Genomic DNA, 23,317 nt, shown 5'->3' with positions numbered 1-23,317 from the left:
TGGGGGAGGGGTTCGGGCCTCTTGGATTCATGGGTTAAGTTCAGCGTGCTGCCTTGATTGGCTCAAGCGGAGCTAGCGGCACGTCAACTGTGCATCCTGCAGATTATAATGGACCTTTTCATGGTCGGACAAAAACAGATGGAGGAGCGGGAAGTGCTATACATCCATGCAGACGGGTGATGATGTGGGGGGAGGCAAACTGGATTTTGTCAAAGTCGGCAGATACAAAAACAAGTGGGTGTAGCTAGAGCAGCCCGACTATATCTGCCTGCACAAAGCCCCATTCCAAAGCCCCCTGGCTTGGAGATCTGAGGGTAAATAACACTCATCAGAATAACAAAAGCTATAGATTTGTACCCAAATGAGCTAGAGTCTCATCAATAGTAATTAGAGGCTATACATAACTAATGAAGATGTGTACACTGCATTAAACAAAGGTACTGAGAGATGTTGTGTATCTAAACATAGAGTGTTGGATAAGTGGATGTCTGCAGCACAAAACTGTACTTACATTTCAACCAAAACAATAAGAATAAGGAATAAGCAGCACGGAAACAGAAATGATAATCATCTGTTGTGTCAATATGAAATGTAAGGTTTAAAAGCTGTTTTTTTTATATATAAAATGGTCCCACTACTCCAATGTGTTTTGTCTGCAACAACAATATTTTCCCCCTTGTTTGACCGCAAACTCAAAATTATTAAGGCCTGTTGCAGTGGAGAGACACAGGAAGATAAGGCCAATATTTCTCAGTGCTTCTCTTTCAGCCACTTGACAATAAAACACAGAGTATTAGTATTAACACATCAAAGGCAGACAATGCACAGCGATGCATACTCAAATGTTTTTGTTTTTGTTGTTGCTTTGTTTGCCTTGCCTTGTCTGTCAATGCAGAAAATTTCATTTAGTGCAAAAATGCAAATGCTGCAAGGCACAAGGACATCCTCTAAAAGAGGACAATGGCCACAGGCCAGCCGAGGAGCAGACACTGCCTTTGAACCATTTAAAGAGGCATTAATGTGCAACTTATAAATAATCAACTAATTCCTTCTTAAAACAGCCAATTAAGTCTGTGACATTAAAAGCAAGGAAGAAAAAAAAAGAGCAATCCCAGTCTCCGAACAAAAAAAAAAAAGAGAGAGAATTGTAAATTCAATGGCCATTTAGGGACAAAGAGACCCAATAATGTCACAAGGTGTCTTCACAAGACTCCCAGAAAACCCAGGGCCACATCAGAGACCAAGAGATTCCAGCGGAGAACGATGAGTGACATTTCACTGACATTTCCCAGCAGCATTCAACGCGGGGCTGTCTCAAGGCGGCATCAGAAATATCTATGGATATGCTTGCATGTGACACAGGCGTTAAGGGATGTGGGTTCTTTCAGGGGATGGCCTCAGCTCTGGGGCTGGGTGATGAGGAGCATGGACCCTGGGAGATTGAATGGTAATCACTGGAGCACAGATAATGGATGATTGAAGGCTCTTTCTGCGCCGCTGTTGGATTTCAATATCAGAGAGGCTCTAGAATTGGGATTCTTATCAGGGGCGGTGTGTCAAACAAAGGAGAGCTGAGCATGAAATATGGGGTCCAACTCAGGCACACGACCATGGCGATTAGCACGAGGATAAAAAAGGCCGGACAAACAAAAGAGGGCAGCTTTAGCCGGACAAAGGGCTGTCCACTGCCTTGTAACAAGAGCCACGGAGGAAGAGAGGACATAAAGGAAGGGAGAGAGTACTTGGTGGTAAAAAGGAGGACAGGACAAGAGTTTTGCTGAGATGGCTGTAAGATGAATAGTGACGGAGCCAACTGTTAAATAGTGTTCCAGATTCCCTGCTTCTGAAGAGGAATAATGGACCAGCAGGGATGAAATGCTATATACCCCGCCTCAAAGCCATTCATACACATCCAAACAAACACATTTCCATTGACATACACACTCGCACACACAAACACACATGGTGACACGAGGCTTCACATCTATGCCAAGTCCATCACAAAAAACAAAACAAAACAAAAAAAACAACAAAATTATTCCCATTTATCCCCAGATTCCAAGCGCTACAGCTTGCCAGGAAAGCTCATTAACCCTCCCTTCAAGAACCCAGAGACAAAAGAGAGGAAAACAAAACATAACTAATCAATGAGAACGCACCCATTGAGGACGGTGGGATTTGGGGGGGGGGGCAAGAACATGCATCCATTTGGATAACCTGAGAGGGCTAACAGCTTTTGCTTTAGTGTTGCGCTGGCTGGCTACAGGGCAGAGAAAGAAAGTTCATTAATTAAACAGGGCTAGGGGGAACAGATGGAATGGCTAGCTGGATGTTTATCACTTAAAGCAGACAGACAGGTTTTAACACCCACACTAGAAACAGCGCAACCACACATCAATCAAAGTGAACACGTCTTCTTAATGCCAATGGAGTAGGTACTAGTCCAGTGGTGACGCCGGGGTCAGGGTGTTCTGGCTGATGGACAGAGACAGATGACCTATTAGCAAGAAAGTCATCATAGCAATTTCATTTGTTGGTAATAATTAGGGAGGACATGTGTGTAGTGTTTTTGGACAGGGTAAGGGTTAGGTCTTTCCAAGGGTATGGTCTTGATGAGTGTTGGCATCCAAACCAACACAGTCACTCATTCCTTTACACCTTAGTGAACTGTATTAGAAACGTATAACCGCTATTATTTCATTATCAAATTTTAAGAGCTACCACAAATAATTAGTTCTCAACTATCAAATTATTCAGGGGCGCCGTTGAGCTCAGTTGGTAGAGCGCACGTCCCATGTGCCGAGGCTCTGCAGCGGACCTGCGTTCAACTCCTGGCCCGGGTCCCTTTGCTGCGTGTCACTCCCCCTCTCTTTCTCCCCCTGTTTCCTGTCATATCTCCAGCTGTACTTTCAATAAAGCCATAAAAAGGCCAAAAAAAAAAACAAAACTATCAAATTATTCAGTTAATTGAATTGAGTAATTTAAGAAAAAGTCAAAATTCCAGCTACTTCAATGTGAATATTTTCTGGTTTCTTTCCACTTGTTTGTAGACAAAACAAGGTATTTGAGCGCATCATCTTGGGCTTCATTGACATTTTCCACCATTTTTCACATTTTACAGACAAGAGCTGAATTAATCACGCAAAAAAAAAAAAAAAAATCAACAGATTATTCCACAATGTAAAAATAATGGTTATTTGTAGTTATATTCAATATGTCAAAAACCAAAATGAATACCTGGTTGTCTAAGTTTGTAACATTTTTTTCTGTACGTTATGTTGAACTTTAAAATGTTATGGCCTTTAGAAACCAGAGGAGAACAACCAACAAAACCTATATGAGGTTTGTCTTGGTACTTCAAGGATTTATACTTTAAAAAAAAAAAAACTCAACTGTTTTGAATTTTGAGTTCTACGAATTCAATCTACATAAATGTACCCATATACAGAAAATACTGACATGCCCTTAAGTTGACTAAGGCCAATGGAGATGCTCCTGTTATTGTACCTGACACCCAAAGCCTGAGTTGGGACAGAGAAGAACTGGCAGTCTTGCTGGCTTTCACTTTGCCGCTCAAAAACACACAGATGTCAGACATTGAATGCCAAACAGACGGAGAAAGAAGGGGAGGGGTGTGAGGGTGGGTGTTCAAGTTTAAAAATACACAGAGCATGACATTCTTTGGGTTACACTAGGCTTAGCAGTTTCTTCATTCTTTCTTATTTTTAAAAACAGAATTGGTGAGAAAATAAATTGAAATGTGGAAAAAGTTGAATTAACTGAATTGGACTGAAATTACACCTAAAGGAGCACCTCCATTAATTTGGCACATAAAATCCTTATTTGCTTAGAAGGGTTGCACTAAGACAAATACAGGATGCATGGTGCACACAAACACACCCCAGCATACAAAGAATGCTGGCTAGTAATACCAGAGGGACATCAAAATAAATGCAGCTTTCCGTATACACAGAAACACAAACACAAATGCACTGACAGGCATAACAGTTTGACACCAGCAGTGTGTGTACGCTACCCTAGGCGGGGCTCTGAGTCCCTGCTGTTGGCCGTCTGGTTCCATGCCTGCTCTACCTGTGTTTAAAAGGGGCGGCCCCCATGAAGCTCAGACCTCAGAGTGGAGGCTGGGCTGGGCCCCCAGGGCTTTCAGGGTGTGGGTGCCTGCAGCGGACGCCTTTTGTTACGGGCTGGGTGGCAAGAGGAGGAGGAGGATCTGATGTGGGTTGGTGGAGGGAGAGAGGAAAAAAAAATGAGTAATGCTATGAGTCATTCTGCATTAGCAGGACGGGAGGGAGAGCAGGGGTGAAGTGGGGTGGGGGTGCAGGGGTGGATTGGGGGGGGTGAAGGGAGAGAATACTTTTGCATGTTGTATGAAGCTAGACGCCATATGCCATCCGAGCTGGGCTGCCTCCTGAGTCAGGGCTCTTGGTTTGACAGGCCTGTGCTTGCCCCCCCCCACTCCCAAAGCTACCCCGTTCTCCCCTAACTAACACCCTCCTCCCCTAGGCCTTTCTAGGATCCAGCAATGGGCTAGGCAATTGCTTTGGTTGTGCATGGACTACGCACTGTGTATTTGTGTGTGCGTTGGAGGGGTGGTGGTGGGGGGTGGTACTCAGTGATCTGAACACATCGGACATTGTCGTGAGTCCCGGCAGGAACAGCTGGTCAGCTGGAGAGAAGGGTGGGAGGGGGAGGGGGATAAGGAGGGGGGCAGAGATGGGAGGCAGTGCGCTACACTGATAATGGGATTAGGTTAAAACATTCAGTGGGGGAAAGAGAGACCCCTCCTCTCTGTGTAGCCCCCCAAATACTGCATAAACTCTCAACCGCTCTATCAAAGCCAATGCCAGCCTCCACCCAAACCTCTCTGGCCAAGACCAAGCAGGGACTCTTGAACTAAGAAAAGGCCTCTAACCCATCCCCCAACTACCTGCCCACTCACCCGACACCATCTTACTGCCTCCAACTAATCCAGTAATAAGGATACACCACTAGATACTTAATATATGGTGATTACTTAAGTCTCCTTTTAAGGGTAACTTGGGGCATTTTTGTAAGACCCTTTTTATTGGTCAGTCCGGTTTTCCATAAACAGGAAGTTGGCTAGTTATACTCGCATCAGCCCAGACCATTACACGAATCCAACATATAATGACTAGCCTGGCGTCTCACTGTGCCCAGTCAAGCACTGTGTTCCACACTGATATAGACTGCTGAGTATTATCTATGAGGCTGCCGACAGTTATGGCACAACAGCTGGCAAATTAGACCTATCAACGATGCTAAATAATTCATGTGAGACAACACTAACATGGCAGATCCTATTCATGACATCCTATCATGCATACAGGCGCACTTTCATCTTCGCTAGGTGAGGAATCGTACAGTGTACAAAAGAACGCGCTGCTGCCGGACAAAGACACAGTGAGAGTGGGACAATAACTTGCTCAGAAGGGGTGTGAGAATATGTCACTGTCAATGCACTGACTGTAATAATTATGATGGCGTCTTGGAGGGGGGGCTGCAACAGCACACAAAGGAGTGCATACAGGATATCATATCCATTATATTTTCACTATACATCCATTGAAATTTTGTACATGTCGTTTTTGCATTCGGTGGAGCTGGGGGACTGTAGATATGCTCACATGAGCCTGCAAGGGAACAAGACAGACTTCAGCAGCTTTCTGGGTTCCACTAAAAGGATCAAGCCCCCTCCTCTCTTCTTTCTGCTACTGCACACAGACACACACACACACACACACACACACACACACCATCTAAAAGCCTGGCTCGCATGACTGGCGATGGGCAGAAACAGATTATGGTTATTGATCGCTGCCTGGAGATGGATCTGTGTGTGCGTGTGTTTATGTGTGTGTCAGAACAGAGGATGGGGACTGAGGGCAGTGTGCAAAAACTATTGATTCCGTCCAATAGGGAGGCTATGTCTCTGAATCAAGGTCAGTTCCGCATTGTCTCACCTATTACAAACTCGCCCTCTCCCAAACACACACACATGCAGACAGTTTTTGCCCTTAACAATACCCCCATCACAAAGAGTGATGGACGGCACATCAAACCCAAGTGCTTGTTGAGGAGAGAAATGAATCCCAGCGTCTGGATGAAGACATTATTCTACTGTGACAGTATGAAGGTTCTTCATCGTAAAGTAAATGGCAGCAGACAGCAAAGCCATCCAGTGAAAGGCTGAGTTCAGGTGACCCAAACAAACTCATTGTCTTCTTCAAGCCAATGTATCATACACAACAAAGCCCCATTAATAGACGGACAAAATTATATTCACTTATAACACGGCTCTTCTTAATGCTGTAGAATGCTCCATTCACTTGAATGGGCCTTCCCAATGTTCGGCAGTCAATTATTTTCATATAATTGACGGCTGCTAAGCATATTTGACTGTTGTCAAGGAAAGTGGCCTTTTTGCCTCTGATTCATGTATTTGGTAGCACGCTCTAAAATCTTTGCTCCGCAAGTAGTCCGGTCACTTATTACCCCAGCGTCTTCAGTCGCTAAGCGACATCAGCTGATCTGTAGTCTACTTCATATTGGAAAAAAAACGTACTCCTAGGCCACTAGTATGGATGAGTTTCACATTAACTTTAATATGTTTGGAAAATACGGTGACTTCAACTCTTGGCAAAAGGCTGAGTTGTCGTCACCGGTCAAGAAAAGAAAAAGAGAGGAAAGCAGGGAAGGGAGAAGTGTCGGTTTGGCAAACTATATTTCTCTGCTGAAAAACACTATGAACGGTCACAAATAAATTGTAAAAAGACACACAGTGTGAAGTTTTCTTTTGTGTTGGCAAGTAACCGTGTAATAAGCGGGATAATGTATAGAACGGCGGTCATTATTGGGAAAATAAGTCCCTTCAGGACGAATCAAACCGGTTCATCCTGTTGGGACTTATTTTCCTGATAATGACCGCCGTTCTTTACATTATCCCTCACTTATTCTACTTTGGTGAATCAATAAAAAAAGAATGGTGCAGTAATAAAAACTCCAGTTGTGTGAGAGTGAACACCTTTTGGTCAGTTATTCCAAGTGTAGCTGTGAAGGGTAGACTAGTTGCAGACAATACACTTAGAACACACAAAGCTGGACCAGCTGCATTTTCCATCAAGCACATAAATAATAGATGATACATTATGAGTTGTTTGTGAGAGACTTGTGATTTGATGTCGATGAGGCTATGGTTGTGTCTTGACGGGAGAAATGGACACAGTAAGAGGAAACAAATGCAGCTACACAGATTTTACAAATCAGAAATGGAAAAAAAGCAGAGAGGGAGAGACTGAGGATGGATAGGAAAGCAGCAAGGAGGGAGCATCCATCTGAAAAACACTCTAGCCTATCCGTGTCTATGTATTTTCAAAAAATGTCGCTGGTGGTCATTTTTCAATATCAAATCCTATTAGCCTGAGAGATCCTGTGAGTGTTGCAGTCCTCTCGAGCCTTGTGACAGAGCAAGAGAGGGGGCCGCAGTGCCATACTGGCCTTTTATCTGGACACACAGGGGTCATATAGCTTCTCTTTGAAGAAATATTCAACTAATTACCTTGCAGAGTGGCCTCACAGGCAGAGAGCGCACTGTGGATTGTTAAGGCATTTTGAAGGGGTAAACTAAGGATGAGGATTTGTGTTTTATACAAAAAACACACACCCCGGACAAAAAAGGTAGGGTCCATGTTATGAACTGTGAAAGAACTGCATAACCTGAGAAGATGAAAGAATGATGCCTGGAGAGGGAAAAGTGCAAAAGGCTGGTGTGATACAGCAAATCCAATGATGGAAGCATACAAAGGACTAACTCCACCTGCCACTCCTGACTTTGTGTCATCAGTCATGACATACTGTGATCCCAATAAAAATATAGCGACTTTCACATTGCACACACCTAGCATAACATTTTGCCTCTGTCCTCAAAAGCTCTCAAGCTCGGCAGACAAACAGCTGAAAAAACAGACCTACAGATACTCAAGCTGGCAGTGTGCTTTGCCTGGCACATTCATTCATCTCCTCTCTTGGAGTGTGTGAGGCCTGGCAGCCTATCAGTGCCAGAACTCCAGAGGCAACGCTTATCTCCTCTCATAGATCATGCCTTTGTGCTGTCTGCTCCTCTGCTAAGGAATGCCAGGTAAGGCTTTTGTGGCCCAGTGCAGGCCTGATACTGTCCCACCCACCCACCAACCCCCTGAGGCTCGCAGAGGCAGGCAGGCCTGTGGCTGTGACCCCCCCTTCTGGCACTGAGAGTCACACTGGGCTAATTCACTTGGCGTCGGGTAACAGACATCTGTCACTCAGGATGCCCCCGGGGACACACAGACAAGGCCTGATATAGAGGTGGGGGGCCTTGGGATGTGATGCACTGTGAAACGCATACAGGCAGACAAATACTGACACACACCCAACTGTAAACAACATACACACAAAGTGTGCTGTCATGTAATTAGACACCAGAAGCCTTTGCTGTAAGAGACTATGAGACAAGGGCATGATCAATTAAAAAGAACAACTTTTTAAAAAAAATATTAGTGTCTAACAAACAATAGATACTAGTCTTCCACCTTGGGGGAGGTTTCTATAGCAACCACTAGAGAGGCAGCGCAGTACATGCTGTCCAAGGAGGAGCGGGGCGTTAAGGGAGATCAGGTTTCGCCCTCCAGGGGCCATTCTGACTCTACCCCCCCCCCCCCCCCCCCCCCCTTCACCCCCCAACTCTGTGCTGCTGGCATTCACATGCTAATTCATCTCCATTGGTGATTACACTCCCTTTAAACCAACTGACAACTACAGCTGGAGTCAGGCTCTTAACGGCACACTGTTGGATGGATGGGTGGAGGGATGAGAGTGAGTGTGTGTGTGCTTTTCTCTGTATGCACTTGTATGCATTTGTTGAGGGTGCTCCTGTTTTGGCTCTCCTAGTGCTCCATAAAACTGTAGTGACAGATGATGACACGTTATCTGTGTTCCTGCCCAAAACAGCCCAACACAACCTCCCATGATGCTCCAGGCTGTGAAACAACCCTGGCCTAATAGCTGTATGTAAATCAGCCAGCCCATAAAGATCAGTGTCAGCACTCAGCTGTGTACGTTAGCTTACATGACAAGCACGCCACATGTCTCAATGAATTTAGCCAACTGGGCCACTGGTGGTGCTTAAACTTTTAGCTCAGTTGTGTTACGCATTTGATGAAATTTTTCTGAAAATATCACTAAATGTATGCTGCACGTTACCTTAACGGTGTCAAGGGTTGATTTTTTTAAATCGTTGATTTCTTCTGACGAGCCCTCCCCGTATGTGATAGTAAACAGGCAGTGAAGCAGAATGCATGAGGAGTAAAGGATACAAGCTCTGGTAGAGAGTCAGCCGTGACTTGACAGCTCTGCTGGCATTGATACAGGTGGCCCGCACCAAGCTTGGCAGCAGTGTCCCAGTGATGATGGCGCCATTAAACAGAGGCCCAAAGAAAGGAACCTGGAGAAGTAAAGATTAGAGCAAGAAAAAAAGGAATCAGAACATGAAGCATCAAACCTTCAACATTGATCCCAAGTTAATTTAGTCAGTGTTCCTTAATTCTATACGCGAGTGCCGAAAAATCTGAAAAGGTTGATTAGAAATCTTTTTGTTCTTTAACCGTTTCTCCATCTGTTTTAGGGCAAAGGTTCAAGTTGAAATTGGATTTTTTACCTAACTTTGCATGACAACCACACATATCTAATGCAAATCAATGTTAGGTAAATGAAATTAAAATGACAATCAATACTAAACAATGCCCTCATATTGAGCTACCGAACAAATACAAAGGAGCAATATGCATTTCAGGGGCAGCCTGCGAGTGTATGTCGGTACACACGTCTGTTCGTGCATATTGGAGGGGGGCCCTTAATCACTGGAGCTCAATGGTCGTTGACCTGGAAGTTGACGTGAATGTCAAAGTCTCTCCCAAAAGGTCCTGCTGTCTTCAACTTGCAAGTTCAGCTGATATAATAACCAGTGAAATTATAAAATAAATGGATTTTAACCAGAGATGATACAAACATATTAACTTAATCACATGCCTAAAAACTCTTTGAACTAACACCAGAAATTTAGTAGATAATGTACAGGGCTATTGGAGTTAAAATATTGTAAAAATTGACTTGCACAGGGTGGGGTTTGGATGGGTGGGAGGGCTGAAGAGTGACAGACTCTGCTCTACTCCCAACTGTGCATTGGCTATAAAAACCCTGTTCTTGGTTGAGGCTACAATATGCTTTATGCGCTCATTTGTGAACCATCTGCAACCACTGAAGTCATTAAACTTATTGCACCCAAAACTACTCTGTGATTGTCATATTCCTCTGAAAGAAATGCTTAACTGTTTAGTTGTCCAACATAAAAATGCAAACAGTTTCTCAAAGGGTCTTAGTGAATGCTGTTTGCATAACACTATGAAATGGGATCATTTTCATCCAAACAGAAATGTCAATAGATTGTTAAGATGATCATTAATACTTATATAAAAAATATTATCTGTAAAAGAATTAATAACTGAGAAATAAGTGAAAAGGATATTCTGTCATATAATTAGACCAAGTGAAAGAAAGTCAACTATTATTAAAGTATGGGGGGGGGGCTTGTCTACGACTATCAATTCAACATTGAATTAACATTTGCTGTTTTGATACAATACTAATACAGGTGGGCGAACAAAGAATTGATTATGAAAAGGGAAACAATATAGGAACAAGGGCTGAACAGTTAATCAAATATTGGAGGAGCTGCATTTTTCTGATATAGGTAATTTGTGTCAAAACATGCCAATATGCACCAACCTGAAAATCATATTCTCCAGATCAGAAGTTTGATTAGCATATTGTTCAGTTCTAATAGAAACACTATATCAATATCTCTATAGAATTGGAAGGTGCTCTAGGGCTGTATACTTCTTATGGGCTTAATAAGGTTAAGATGAGTCTCTTAGGTTTCTTGCATTATATCATGCATTTCTTAGTCATTTCTCCAAAATGACATAAAAAGAGAATCAATACCTTTACAATGAGAGCTACAAAACACAATATTGTGGAAACATTTTTTCTTCTGAATAAGGTTCACACAGGAGTTATTGTGGATCTATCTGAACATCTAAAGCCAGCCATCCTCAGACAAAGACATTACACTCTCCTCTGGAAGGCCACACATCGAGTACAGTACTACAGAGTAGCCAAGATGAAAGCTAGCCAAGAAAGGATAGTAACCATCTCTGAGAGCACATACCCACAGTGTGGGTAATAATGCACTGCTGGAGAAGGGGGAATTGAGAGCCTTCAGACAGAAACCAGAACAGGAGAAAGAACCTATAAAACTCACAGCAAAATGCAAGTAGAAAGCAAGAAGAAGGGACTACTTTAATTTGTGAACACAAACTGGACATTAGTGCAGTGTTGAACACAGCCTGCATGTTTTTCTTGTTTACTGTCCTCGGAAAACAACACACTTTTTCTTCTTGGTAAAAAAGGATGCTTATTAAAAAAACCCAAATGTGAATTCCCACTTCAAATGAGTTGTATGCGAATAACTGACAGCAATCATAACAAAATCCACTGACGGCAGGGGTTTACCTGGGGTTTCTTCATGATCTGGATGAAATACATGTGGTTCTTCATTGGGTAGATGATGATTAGCACGTCTCCAAAGTCAGTTGGGATGATGCCACGTCGGTAGTCCCTTGTGTGCTCTGACCACACTATGTGCACCTCGTCATTTCCCAGGTGACGCAGCTGCCAAAAAACAAAATGTCGTCTTATCAAGGGCTCAGCTAGTGCAGCTAATTTTTGATGACAGGAACATACATTTAGCAAAATCACAGAATGTCTCTCTTTTTTTATCCAGTATGTAACTTAGACCACAAAAGACAGCTGAGAGGTGAACTGAGGTATGTGAGGTATGTGGGTGACTGATAATAAAACAGGATTTACTGCTGACACAGGGTCGAGCAATATATCAGTATTATTTTGTTATTTGAATATGAGAACATATTTTGTCTTAAATTTTGCATACAGTTAAACTGTGATATGACTTAAGTCTTGTCTTTTCCTGGTTTTAATGGCTACATTACAGTAACATGATGTAATTTTCTGAACGTACCAGACTTGTACTAATATTCCCACTTTGACACTATACCTACATTACTGATGATTATTTATCAAAAATCTCATTGTGGTAACATTTTGTGAAAGTACCAATAGTCATCCCTACAAAATTTAGCCAATAATGATATTCAGGTATTTGGTCAAATATTGTGTATTGGATAAAGCCTTAAAATATTGCAATACTAATCTAAGGCCATATCAACCAGCCCTATGCTGATGGATCCGGTTCTATAATAAATGAAACTGGCTTTTAATTGCATTACATTGCATATCAAATATTTTATTCAATGTTTCATTACAGTATAAGCAATGTTGTGTATCCTCTAGATAAAACATAAATGCATCAGGTGCAAGAGCAAGGTGACTTCTCACAGTTCAATCACAAACTTTGTTTGAAAACAGTTGTTTAAGTAAGGGGTTAGGGCTCTGGCTTTGACTCTTTTTTTTATAGCTTTTTTCATTACAAATTCAAATTGCAAACACAAAATGCACAAAATTGAGCATTTTAAGACCAAATAATTCAAATCCAATTAACTTTCTCCATAAGAGATTAAATTGCTTCCCATTTCCACTCTATTCACAAACACAAATGAAACTGGGCAGGGCAAGAAGAGACACTTAAATGACAGGAAATTGACTGAGACTAGTTTAAAATAGGTAAACAGCTTTCCCATTTCCAAGGTAAAATAAATAGACACTGCTACATTATATTCTCTGACAAGTGGTGATCACTTATTAGCTGCTAGTCCAGTGATGTTTTGTGGGGTATCATGGACACTGAAAAGTGAGCCTCTACTCAGAAGAAAACATCTGCCAATGTACTGTGGGCCTAATGAGCCATTAAGAAACATGCCCTCGCCACCAAAAATGCAATTAGCACATTCTATTATAAGCCCTTAATTATGGTAATACGGTAATCTTAAACAAATCCACGGCATGCTGATTACTGGAGCTTGCCAGTTCAGTCTGTCTGTCCAAGGATCAGCAGGTACCAACCAGGTCAGTCACTGGGACAATTTCAGAGAAAATGTTGAATATGCATTTGCAGTAGACAATCAACACTGGGATGTTAATTTGGGTTAAGGTATTAGCATTTGGATGAGCTTAATCACAAGTTTAATGAGGATGCTTATGGTCTAGTCAATCGTCCTCTGCACCGATCTATTTACTCCCTTGTTAACTCACATCCAAATGTTTGAAACTTCTTTAATAAAATGTGATTCAAGTCAAAGACGCCTGTCTAATTAGCCCTCTTTGACCTCCCACCCAGCAAATGGGCTTCACACATGGAGACGGGCGACCAGAGGACCTCAGTACATAAGAGGCTCCTTAGAAAAACAATCTGCAGCAGCCCAGTTAAGCCGTAGTGCCTAAGGGTGAATGTGATAGCCGAGGCACCCGTCTATCTCCCTCTCTTTCACAGACACACATACACACACACTCACGCGTGGTCTACATGGCCTGACCCCAACCCTGCAGGTCGCTTCTATAAACGCATTACTGAAGCCAGCTGCTACTGCTGCAGCCTGCACTGCCCTAAAACCCACAATTGGATTGAGGAATTCATGGTTTTCCCTCTTTTCTTTTTGGTTTAGCCATTTTTCCCCCTTCCATCTTCTTCAAACAGGCAATCTGCCCAGTGAGAGCTCCCACATGAGCTTTTCCCCCACAGAATGCTTCTATGGTTACAGGCAGTAAAGTGGGTAGGACACAGACAAGCCCGTTTTTCATTCCAATTCTTCATACCCTCCCCCCCCCCCCCCCCCCCCCTTGTTTCTGAAGCATCCGTGCATGCAACCAGCCTGCCAAATTTCTGTTCTGTTCGGCCTGTGGCTGATGTGGAGATCTGTGCGAGGTGAGCAACCACAATTACAGAAGTTCCCAGTGAAATGAATGGAAGTGGAGTGGCAGCACACTCCTCTCCTGGCACAGTTGCCCCTCCAGCGCCTCACTCTGGCCAACCAAAGTCAAAATCTTTACTCTGTCTAACTAATTTCTGAAGTCACTATAAGCACAGAGTCAAGATGGGTTTAGAATGAGTAGGGGGTTATTTGTGAAACAGAGAGGGGGAGATCTGTGGAGGACTGGAGGGGGGGTTGGATATGAGGGGAGTCTGATGAATTTCCCTTCTCAGCAGGGTACTGTATGAGAAGATTGGCAGCACTGGTAGGGGCCTTGCGGCTCATTTCTTTGTGCTAACTGCTACTGGTGCACTACAGCTCAGAATCCCACTGCAGAACCCAATCGATCGCTCCTGTGGCGGCAGCAGGAATTGGATAAAAGGATCCTGCCGGCATCCGGCCGGCGCCTGCCCTAGCAGGGAGAGCTAATGGCTGAATCCAGGCCCTGGTCACAGCACACGGGGAGGGGGGCATGGGCTAGCAGAATCATAGTCATTACCGCTGCGGCACATGCCCTCTCCTCACTCACGCGCCTGCGACTTTCTACTCCTCAGGCCTGCCTGGCTGGGGTCACTAATCAATGCCCGCACTCTGGAGTCACACCTCCTGATCACAGCTTAACATAGAGCTGAAGGCTACAACAACATACTGCTATGGGCCAGACAGGACTGTGTAGCCATTTAACTGCATTAAACAGGCAAAGAAGCATTTTGTCTTTTTTCCAGACATACTTTGGACTTGAAGTATGCAATTAATACAATACCATAATCGAAATGTCACAGCCAAAACAAGTTTAAAACAATCATGAACACAAACAGGACCTTTACCTTTTTGGTGAGGCTGTCATCAGAATCAGATGGCATACGAGTGGAGACGTGGAAGATGGCTTCCACGGTGGAGGTAGCATAGTAAGGAGCTGTTAGACCCGTGCTGCCATTTCTCTGGAGGCCACCCATGAAGCCGCAATGTGTGGCCAGGTCCACCTGAGGATACATGTACAATTTATTGTTCTCAGTATGCCTGAACATGTGTTGAAATGTATATTTTACTTGTGGATATTGATGGTGTAGTTATCTGTACCTCCCATCCCAGTCCAGACACAAAGTCTTCATAGGCCTGGCTGCCTGCATTATTAGACAAAATGGAGCACTTGTCCTCTTGGCCCTCTCCAATGTAGAACACAGCAATCTTGTGTGTCTCTCGACTACAGAACAAAACATATAGTAGAGAGCATTAAAAGAACAACACCCAAACAGCGGCCAATTTTCTAAACGCAGCAGATCTTGAGAAAGCTCTGCACGACTTAAACCACTTCAGATGAAAATGCTTTGAAATGTGAATGCAATTCCGCAATGACACTACACTTTCCTTATCAAGGTAAACTGTTCAAGTGTTAATTCAGTAGTTGAATAAAAACAGAATTGCAGAATGTGAGAAAAAAACAAGTTTATCTGCATAATGTGTCCATTATCTCTCCAGCTCTGACATGATTTTGAATAAAGAACAGCAGCAAAGGCTCCCCCTCTACTTCCTCTGTTGCCATGGCAGTACATAATGCTGGGGTAGATTTAGGGCTCTTTGCATGCTTGTGCACAGGTTGCCCAAGCAAGTCTGGCCATCTGGGATAAAGTAGTCCAATCCTGAGGGAATTCTCTAATAAAGCTCCTCTCATTAGTAATATGTGGAGCACGTATTGATTGGACTAAGAGAGAGAGTGTGAGAACGACAGCAAGAGTGATAGCTGGAGACATCCAGGGCTGTGATCACCAAGAGGGAGCACACATTAGAAAAATCATGGCAGAGGAGATTAGGGTCAGGGCAATATGATGCTGCTTTGAGCAACTGAGTTACTTGTAACCAGTGCCAATTTCACTTATGTAGAGTCAGATTTACCATTTGGCTGCAGGAACAATTAAATGATTTGGAGAAGGTATTTACATTATTATTTAGTCTGTGTTCATTGGTATCTCAGACAAACCTAAATTCTACAGGACACAAGATGATACAAATTTGCACATAGAACTCAATAAAAGCTTTACCACTGCCTGGAATCCAAGTTCTTCAGTTCCCTTAGGAGTTTTGAGTTTTTCTTCAACAAATGGAAACTTTTCCTGTACAGAAAACAACGTGTTCATTAGACAAGATTTTTTTCACTTCTGTGCATAACAAACATAATTAGGAAACCATGTTTTGCTGGCAATAGTAAAAAGTCATTTAAAAGTGTATAATCCACTGTCAAAAAAACAGTTTTCAAGCTAAATTTTGTTTTGCAGTCAACGTTAACAAAGGCAAAAAAGGCACAGGTGCAAACGGCAATCTCCAACTAGCTGTGCGCACTTTGCACCATTGCCATTAAGAGGTGTTAGCTTTTAATTTACAGGGAAGCACTGCAAAGATGGGGATCGGCAAGGTGGACCTTAGTGAAAACAGCATGGCACTTTTAGCCTGTGGAGAGGAGATTAAGACACTCCAGACTCCAGAGTGCTTTTAACTTTGTTCTTTCTCTTTGACTAACAAGCCCACAGCTGAGTTACTCTGACGATTAAAGAAGTAACTTGGGTTCAAAATAGTATAAGGCTGAAAATGTTATAACATAATTCTATTTTCTTCTTTCAAACTGGCTACATTTATGATTAAGTTGACTGGCTAGTAAATTGTCTCTGTCTTCCTCTTGTATCGTGCAAACCAGACCAGTTACTGTAGCCAACTTCAGTTGATAATGTACCTGCGGTCCCAAGAGTTCATGCCAAGGTCATTAAGCAGTAGCCGGCAGAAGTAGAAAGGAGCTTTTGGTTCCTTGTGAAAGGGTTCCCTCTGGCAGGCGGCCCGAAAGCTAACATCAGCATCCCACCTCCTTACTTGCTCCTCCTCCTGCTCAGTCTGACGCTGAATGGCCTCCAGGATGGCGCTCTCTTGCTCAAGGTTCATGCCGTGGGGTGAGGGGGCCGGCTGGTTGAGCCTGAGTTGTGGCTGGGGCAGGCACTCTGGGCTGCAGTGACCCAGGTCTTCCAAAAGCTTATCCAGAATATCTACCTCTTCCTCCTCACAGCAGTCAGAGAGGGAGTCCAAGACTGAACAATGATTTTTGTACGGTCCCTTTGTTGGAGAGTTGGCCTGGTTTCTGCTGTGTGTGACAGTAGTGGTAGTAGAAAGAGGGCGATCAACTGCATTAAAAACTCCCGCATTAACAGAGTCTTCCTGGGTGGTGCAGTAGAGGATTGCACCATCCCATGAATATTTGCCCGAGATGTCGCGGACAATGACACGCACTTGGGAGGAAGGCTGAGGGGGCTGTCCGACAGTGGGGGTCTCAGCTGGGATCTGCAGGTAGGACACCAGCGTGCTGTCATTAAAGACAAACAACTGCAGGTTGGGGCTTTTGAAGACCTCGGAGGACAGCTCCGATGATTCCACGTATGGGTTATCGTGGTTTTCGCTCACTAGGCTGTGAAGGAGGGCAGGGCCACCGCTCAGTGGATGGTGGCCCAAATGGTTTACCAGGTGTGTCATGACCATGCGTGCTGTCAGAGGAATCAGCTCCATGTTCCGACGTCGCTTTTCTGGTGGAAGAATGAGAGCAGGAAGACAAAACACTCAGGAAGTGTAACAGCGATCAACAGTAAAACTTACTGATGGGTTCAGAATAAAAGAAGCACATGGGGCTGCCTTTTATAATACGTGAAATGCAGAGCCATATTTCAAAGGCCCTACATTTGTGTGTAGACATGCTATCATCTCTGTTAGCTCCTTTTCATGCAAAGCCAAATCTCATTTATGATTACTAATAGGGGTACTTTATTTATTTCTCACAATAGCTTGGCCAGCATATCCCTAAGTAGGTAGCATCTAATCATGAGAGACAACTTTGAAAAGCCCATTGAGTCTTCTTACAATGAACAAGCGTTGAGACTGGCTGAGTGCTAATGAGAACCACCATCTTTACAGGCAGCTTAATAGGACTCTACTTAGTGAATTGCATTTATGTAAATGCACAGGTTTTTACTCCCAAGTGAAAGGCATGCGATGCTTTATTCCACAGTGATGCAGGAAAAAACAAGAAGATGCACTCCTGCATTGTGACAGTGCTATCAATACCATCATCCCCCATCAAAGTGGAGAAAGCTCTTTAGAAAGCAGGCCAAGCTGCATTAGAGATGCGCTGGGCCTTTGATGTGACTTGATCAATACGAGGTGGGGGCATGAATATAACTAGGCCGGCACTCTTTTGGTTTGCCCTTTTGATAGTGTTTTGTTATTTCTTCTAAAACTCTGTGCAGCTGTGAACCGAAAAGCAGGTGTGGTGACATTTTCCAGGCATAAGCTACTGTTCAAATCTCTCACATTGTTTCAGTATATGCAACTCGTATTTGGGCTCTAAGGACTTTTCAGAAGTTGAGGACAGGAGCGAGAGAGATGAATATATTGCCTAATGGAATCACAAGGTCGTGAAAGAGGAAGACGGAAAAAAAAAAATCAAATTTTTATCTAAACGCAGTAATGGCTCTTCTACCCAGGGCTGAGTACTAATGTGAACATTCCAGTCCCTGTGATAGTTGATTTCCTTTTCATGATTTTAATAAGATATTGACATTTAATGGCGAGGCTCCAAATGAATGGGCTACTTAGAGTTTGCTTTTCCCTGTAATATATTTCTTTTTATATTTTGGGGGGAAGAAATATACATCTCTGTGGTCTGTTAAAGGTAAAGTATGGCGCTGAAAAGAAGTAGCAGATCAGAGACATCATCTGAGATTAAGCTGTAATGTATTGGCTGACAGCCACCAATCTGTGATAGTTTTTACTCTCTCACACATGCAAATTCTTACATTTAGACACATGCACCCATCAAATCCAACATCGTTATTTTATCTGCCAGCCCAGTGCAATATCACACACAGCAGTTTGTAAAAATGGCCATTAGGATGGCCTTAATGACCTTACCCTCAGCTACAGTGAGCAAGTTGCCGAAGTCAGTGGTGGTCGTCTGGGAGGGTGGTGGTTCAAAGCTCTTAACTTGACCCAACATGAGGTCATAGTCAGTGGACAAGTCTGACAGACTGAGTAGGTAGTGGCTCTGTTGGGTGTGCAGGGTGGAGCCAGACACACAGCAGTGCAGCACCTGAAGAACAATGGAAAAATGGTTAGACTTTGTGATGGTATTCAGATACAGAAGAGGGTAGTTCTTCTACATTATGGCAATTTTGGGCACTTTGATGACTGAAAACACTGTCTTGTTTGATACAGTTGTGTCTGGTGAGATGATGCACAGTGACACCCCTGCTGGCCTGCTCTAGACTGACATGATACAGGAGCATATGGAAGGGGAATATATGGTATATTTACATCATAAGGCATTAGAGGGAGGGAGAGAGGGAGGGAGAGAAGGGGAGAAAAGAGGGTCTTTATTGCCACTAATCCATTTCTCTTGTGATGTGTGAGTGTATCGATCTACATAACAGATGGCAGAGCATCCGTTGGCAGGGATAGATAAGGCGCACTGGGGCAGTTGATTACAGCCATTGGACAGGTTTACACTGTTTGATTTAATTAAGAGTTTATCCTTGTGCTCAGCTCCCACAACAAACAAGCACACACTCAGAAAACACACCTGTATATTTTATAATCTGAGTGGAGGTTAGGTCCTGCATATGATTGAGCAAAACATATGCCTAATGTATGTAAATTGGGGGGCCTCTCATTCTGAGCAGAGCAACTAGGGTAAAGCCATGCAGCAGCTAATAATCCCATTCAGTGCACACATACGCTCGAACTTGGCTGAGAGACGCTCAGAGAGGCAGGCTGGCCCTGCCATCTGAAACAATATTGTGTGGGGCAATGTAGACAGTATGTGGATGATTCTACTGAGCAGACCTCTGGGTGCAACAGGGGGAGGGGTTGGAGGCTTGATGCTGAAAAGACCTGAAGCAAACAGCTGCTACGCCAAAGCTCCAAAGAGGTTCCTCTGTGGAGAGGTAGAGAGACAGAGGGAGGGGGAAAACCCACAGCTGTGCTTGACAACTAAGTGACTGCACTCCGCATAGCAACAGTTCCTGGAAGGTAACACACAGTGAAACAGGCTCACTGTAGTTAGAGGGGCTCCTACTGTATGGATACATGGGCACACAAATACACACATAAATCAAATAATAATTACAAATGCAAACAGAGACATGCACAAATGTATCTATCCTAGCTCTATCACACACATACAATGTTTCTCTTCCTCAAACACACACACATATATATACACATGGGTGTCACTGACATGATAGCAGGGAGTGATTGAGATATATATATATATATATATATATATATATATATATATATATATATATATATATATATATATATATATATAGACCCAGCTGAACCTATATATAAACCTATACACACACACAATATATATATATATATATATATATATATATATATATATATATATATATATATATATATATATATATATATATATATATATATATATATATATATATATATATATATATATATATATATATATATATATATATATATATATATATATATACTGCTGTGTTACCAGTAAATTTCTCCCAAGGGGGATCAATAAAGGAACATCTTATCTTAACAGAACTCCAGAGAACCAATGAGGTCTAGCGTAATGTTGCTTTCTACAACGAAAACCCTTTTCTCTTGCATGACAACCTATTCATTAGCTGAGTTCATGTATTGTGCTAGTGTTTGATGGCTTGGGATAGATCAGATAGAAACTTTTTTAAATAAAAAACTGCAGTTAAAGGAAGGTGAAGCATGAGCAAATGATTAGACACTCCCTGCTATCATGTCAGTGACACTTCCCAGTGATAGGATAAAAGGGAAATGTTTTTTTTTAGGGAAGCTATTCTGTGCTTGCTATAGAGAATAATTAGCAGTCGATGCATCTGTGGAAACATATAGATTTCAGTCTTGATATCGCATTAATGTTGTCACACCTTGAGATGCCTTGCTTAATATATTATTTCCAATGAAACCCAGAGGGGCCATGTCTTTTGTGTGCCGATAGACAACCAATCATGCCTAATTGTCTTTGCTTTCATAGCAGCTGCAGTCGCTCTCATATTAAGACATATTCCATTCAAATCTCCAGGACAAGCGTTTATAGCCTGAGCTTATCAAGTGGACAAAGGGTCCTGTTTGAATAATTGGACCATTTCTTATCAGGGGTGACATCCTTACAAAGATCTGCCGTTGACCGCATCTGCCCAGACAGGAGGGAATGAATAATACCTCATTCATTTGTGCCTGAAGCTTGGCCCTCATGCTCAGGGTCAGGCCATAAAATAAAGGGTTTGAGGGACAAATACATGGAAATAGATTGAATACTGGACATTTTTGTCTGCTTTAAACTTTATGCCAGGATAAAGCAAGTTTCAGGAGTTTCCTGCATATGATAAATGCCAACTGTATGCATCAGCTATGGTGGGGGCCTCCTTTATATACTACACCATAATGTTAAATGAGGCGTTATCATGAGGTCATGGTGGAGGTGAGTGTAATTAAAGTGGCAAGCCTATTTGGTGGGGTGGTGATGGGGGTGTCAAATCTAAAGTTATTGTGTCTGCGGGCAAAGACCGTGTATTTTTCAGAGGACATTCGAAGGCAGGCATGTTTGTTGTAACCGCAACTGCCAGTGAAGCTACCCACCCTGTAGATGTAGTCCAGCAGCGGGGCCCTTTGGGATGTGCAGTCCTCCAGCAAAGGCATGGTAATGGGTTCCAGCAGCAAACTCAGGGGAACGGCCATGCACCAGTCCAACACGCAGAGCAGCAGTGACACCATCAACTGACGAAGTGTGAAAGAAGAGATAAGTTCCTTTATCTGTTCAGTCATCCAACATTAAATAAATAAATAAAAGTAATACTGATTTCAGAGAAAAAACAGGTAATAGGTGAGATGTGCACAGAAAATACAGAGAGAGAGGGAGAGGAGAGAGAGAGAGAGAGAGAGAGAGAGAGAGAGAGAGAGAGAGAGAGAGAGAGAGAGAGAGAGAGAGACATTCCTCTGCAACAACACCATTCCAACATGATAGATCAAGGGCCTTTAGATCTCAGCCTTTTTGCGTAACCTCCTTTCCAACATGTACCTTTTTGTCTGCTTCCACTGTTGAATGCTCTGCGCTCGGCAACAAAAAGGCTATTGTGGCCACAAAGATCTGTGTTGGGACGAAACGAGGAGAAAGATAATTAGATGACACGGACCTATTCATCAGCTGAGTCATGGCTGTGTGTGTAAAATGGATGTGATGCCCAAGATGGAGAGTATGCATATGCTTGAGTTATAAGTCATGTAAGACTTTCTCATCTTACTTACAATATGCTCTCACAGGCCCCTAATGGTAAGTGGTGATTTAAGTGTGCGTGCGTGCGTGCGTGCGTGCGTGCTACCTCAATGATTTTCTTAGGCAGAGTGGGCTCCAATCTCTGGAGATGTTCCCAATGTGAGATGAGCAGCTGAAACACATCACAGGCTGCTTGAGCCACTGCTTTGTTCCCAAACTGGACGATACAAACAAACAAACAAGAGGACAAGACACTTGTTGACCAATGATGCGAAAGATCTGGCACCTTTTCCTATAAACAGCATTAACAGAAGAACAACTTTGACAGTAAACCGGTATTTTAATGTTGCACATTTCTTACCGCACTCACTCTGCAAGCAAACTAACAATTCATGGGCAATGCACTCATGCTGGCTGGCTGAGTGAAGACATCCTTGGCTTAACTTTGTAGATTTTCTTACATGTCCGCCTCACTAATAGAGAGCAGATTCTTCTCCTTGCAAAATTGTTCATCAACATGTTGATGAGGGCTGTAGTTTTTTTTTCTGTTTCTGTGCAACTACATTGGTGCAAACTGGCCACTCATTTCCACTCTAAACAACGTGACAAAAGACATTTAAATGCATTTGAATAAATGATTAAATCATTTTAATCAAATAATGCATGTATTGTATAACACAGATTCCTTTAAAGGCAGGTAAAAACATATAATCAAATATTCCAGAACTGGACACAACTTCATAAATGCACATAAACTAAAACATCATATTACATCAATATGTGTGTCTTGAGTGTAATGTGTATTCTTGAGGTAGGTCACTTATTTTTGCTGATTTGTAAGGATCATTTATTCATCACATTCCCTTGTTGGATCTGTGTCACCAAAATACTAATGCAAGATAGGAGAAAAAGTTCAGGCGCTGAC

At 42.8% G+C, this 23,317-nt stretch overlaps 1 protein-coding gene across 6 annotated transcripts in view; it reads right to left on the bottom strand.

Annotated features, from left to right (window-relative positions):
- Positions 1 to 23,317, bottom strand: part of ralgapa2 (Ral GTPase activating protein catalytic subunit alpha 2) — a 96,154-nt gene that overhangs the window by 21,183 nt on the left and 51,654 nt on the right. For all 6 annotated transcript variants that reach the window (XM_030443652.1, XM_030443657.1, XM_030443655.1 and 3 more), the window contains 10 exons: positions 22,499 to 22,609; positions 22,198 to 22,266; positions 21,759 to 21,896; positions 19,017 to 19,194; positions 16,801 to 17,635; positions 16,115 to 16,186; positions 15,156 to 15,279; positions 14,903 to 15,058; positions 11,644 to 11,802; positions 9,390 to 9,517 (listed from right to left, as the gene is read on the bottom strand). In XM_030443652.1, the coding sequence (XP_030299512.1) occupies positions 9,390 to 9,517; positions 11,644 to 11,802; positions 14,903 to 15,058; positions 15,156 to 15,279; positions 16,115 to 16,186; positions 16,801 to 17,635; positions 19,017 to 19,194; positions 21,759 to 21,896; positions 22,198 to 22,266; positions 22,499 to 22,609 (1,970 nt within the window). The remainder of the gene's footprint in view (positions 1 to 9,389; positions 9,518 to 11,643; positions 11,803 to 14,902; positions 15,059 to 15,155; positions 15,280 to 16,114; positions 16,187 to 16,800; positions 17,636 to 19,016; positions 19,195 to 21,758; positions 21,897 to 22,197; positions 22,267 to 22,498; positions 22,610 to 23,317) is intronic.

Source organism: Sparus aurata, chromosome 16 (genome assembly GCF_900880675.1).
Source record: "Sparus aurata chromosome 16, fSpaAur1.1, whole genome shotgun sequence".
In the NCBI taxonomy this organism is placed as follows: Eukaryota; Metazoa; Chordata; class Actinopteri; order Spariformes; family Sparidae; genus Sparus; species Sparus aurata.
The sequence above is the reverse complement of the archived record's forward strand: the minus strand, read 5'-3'. Positions and strand labels throughout refer to the sequence as shown.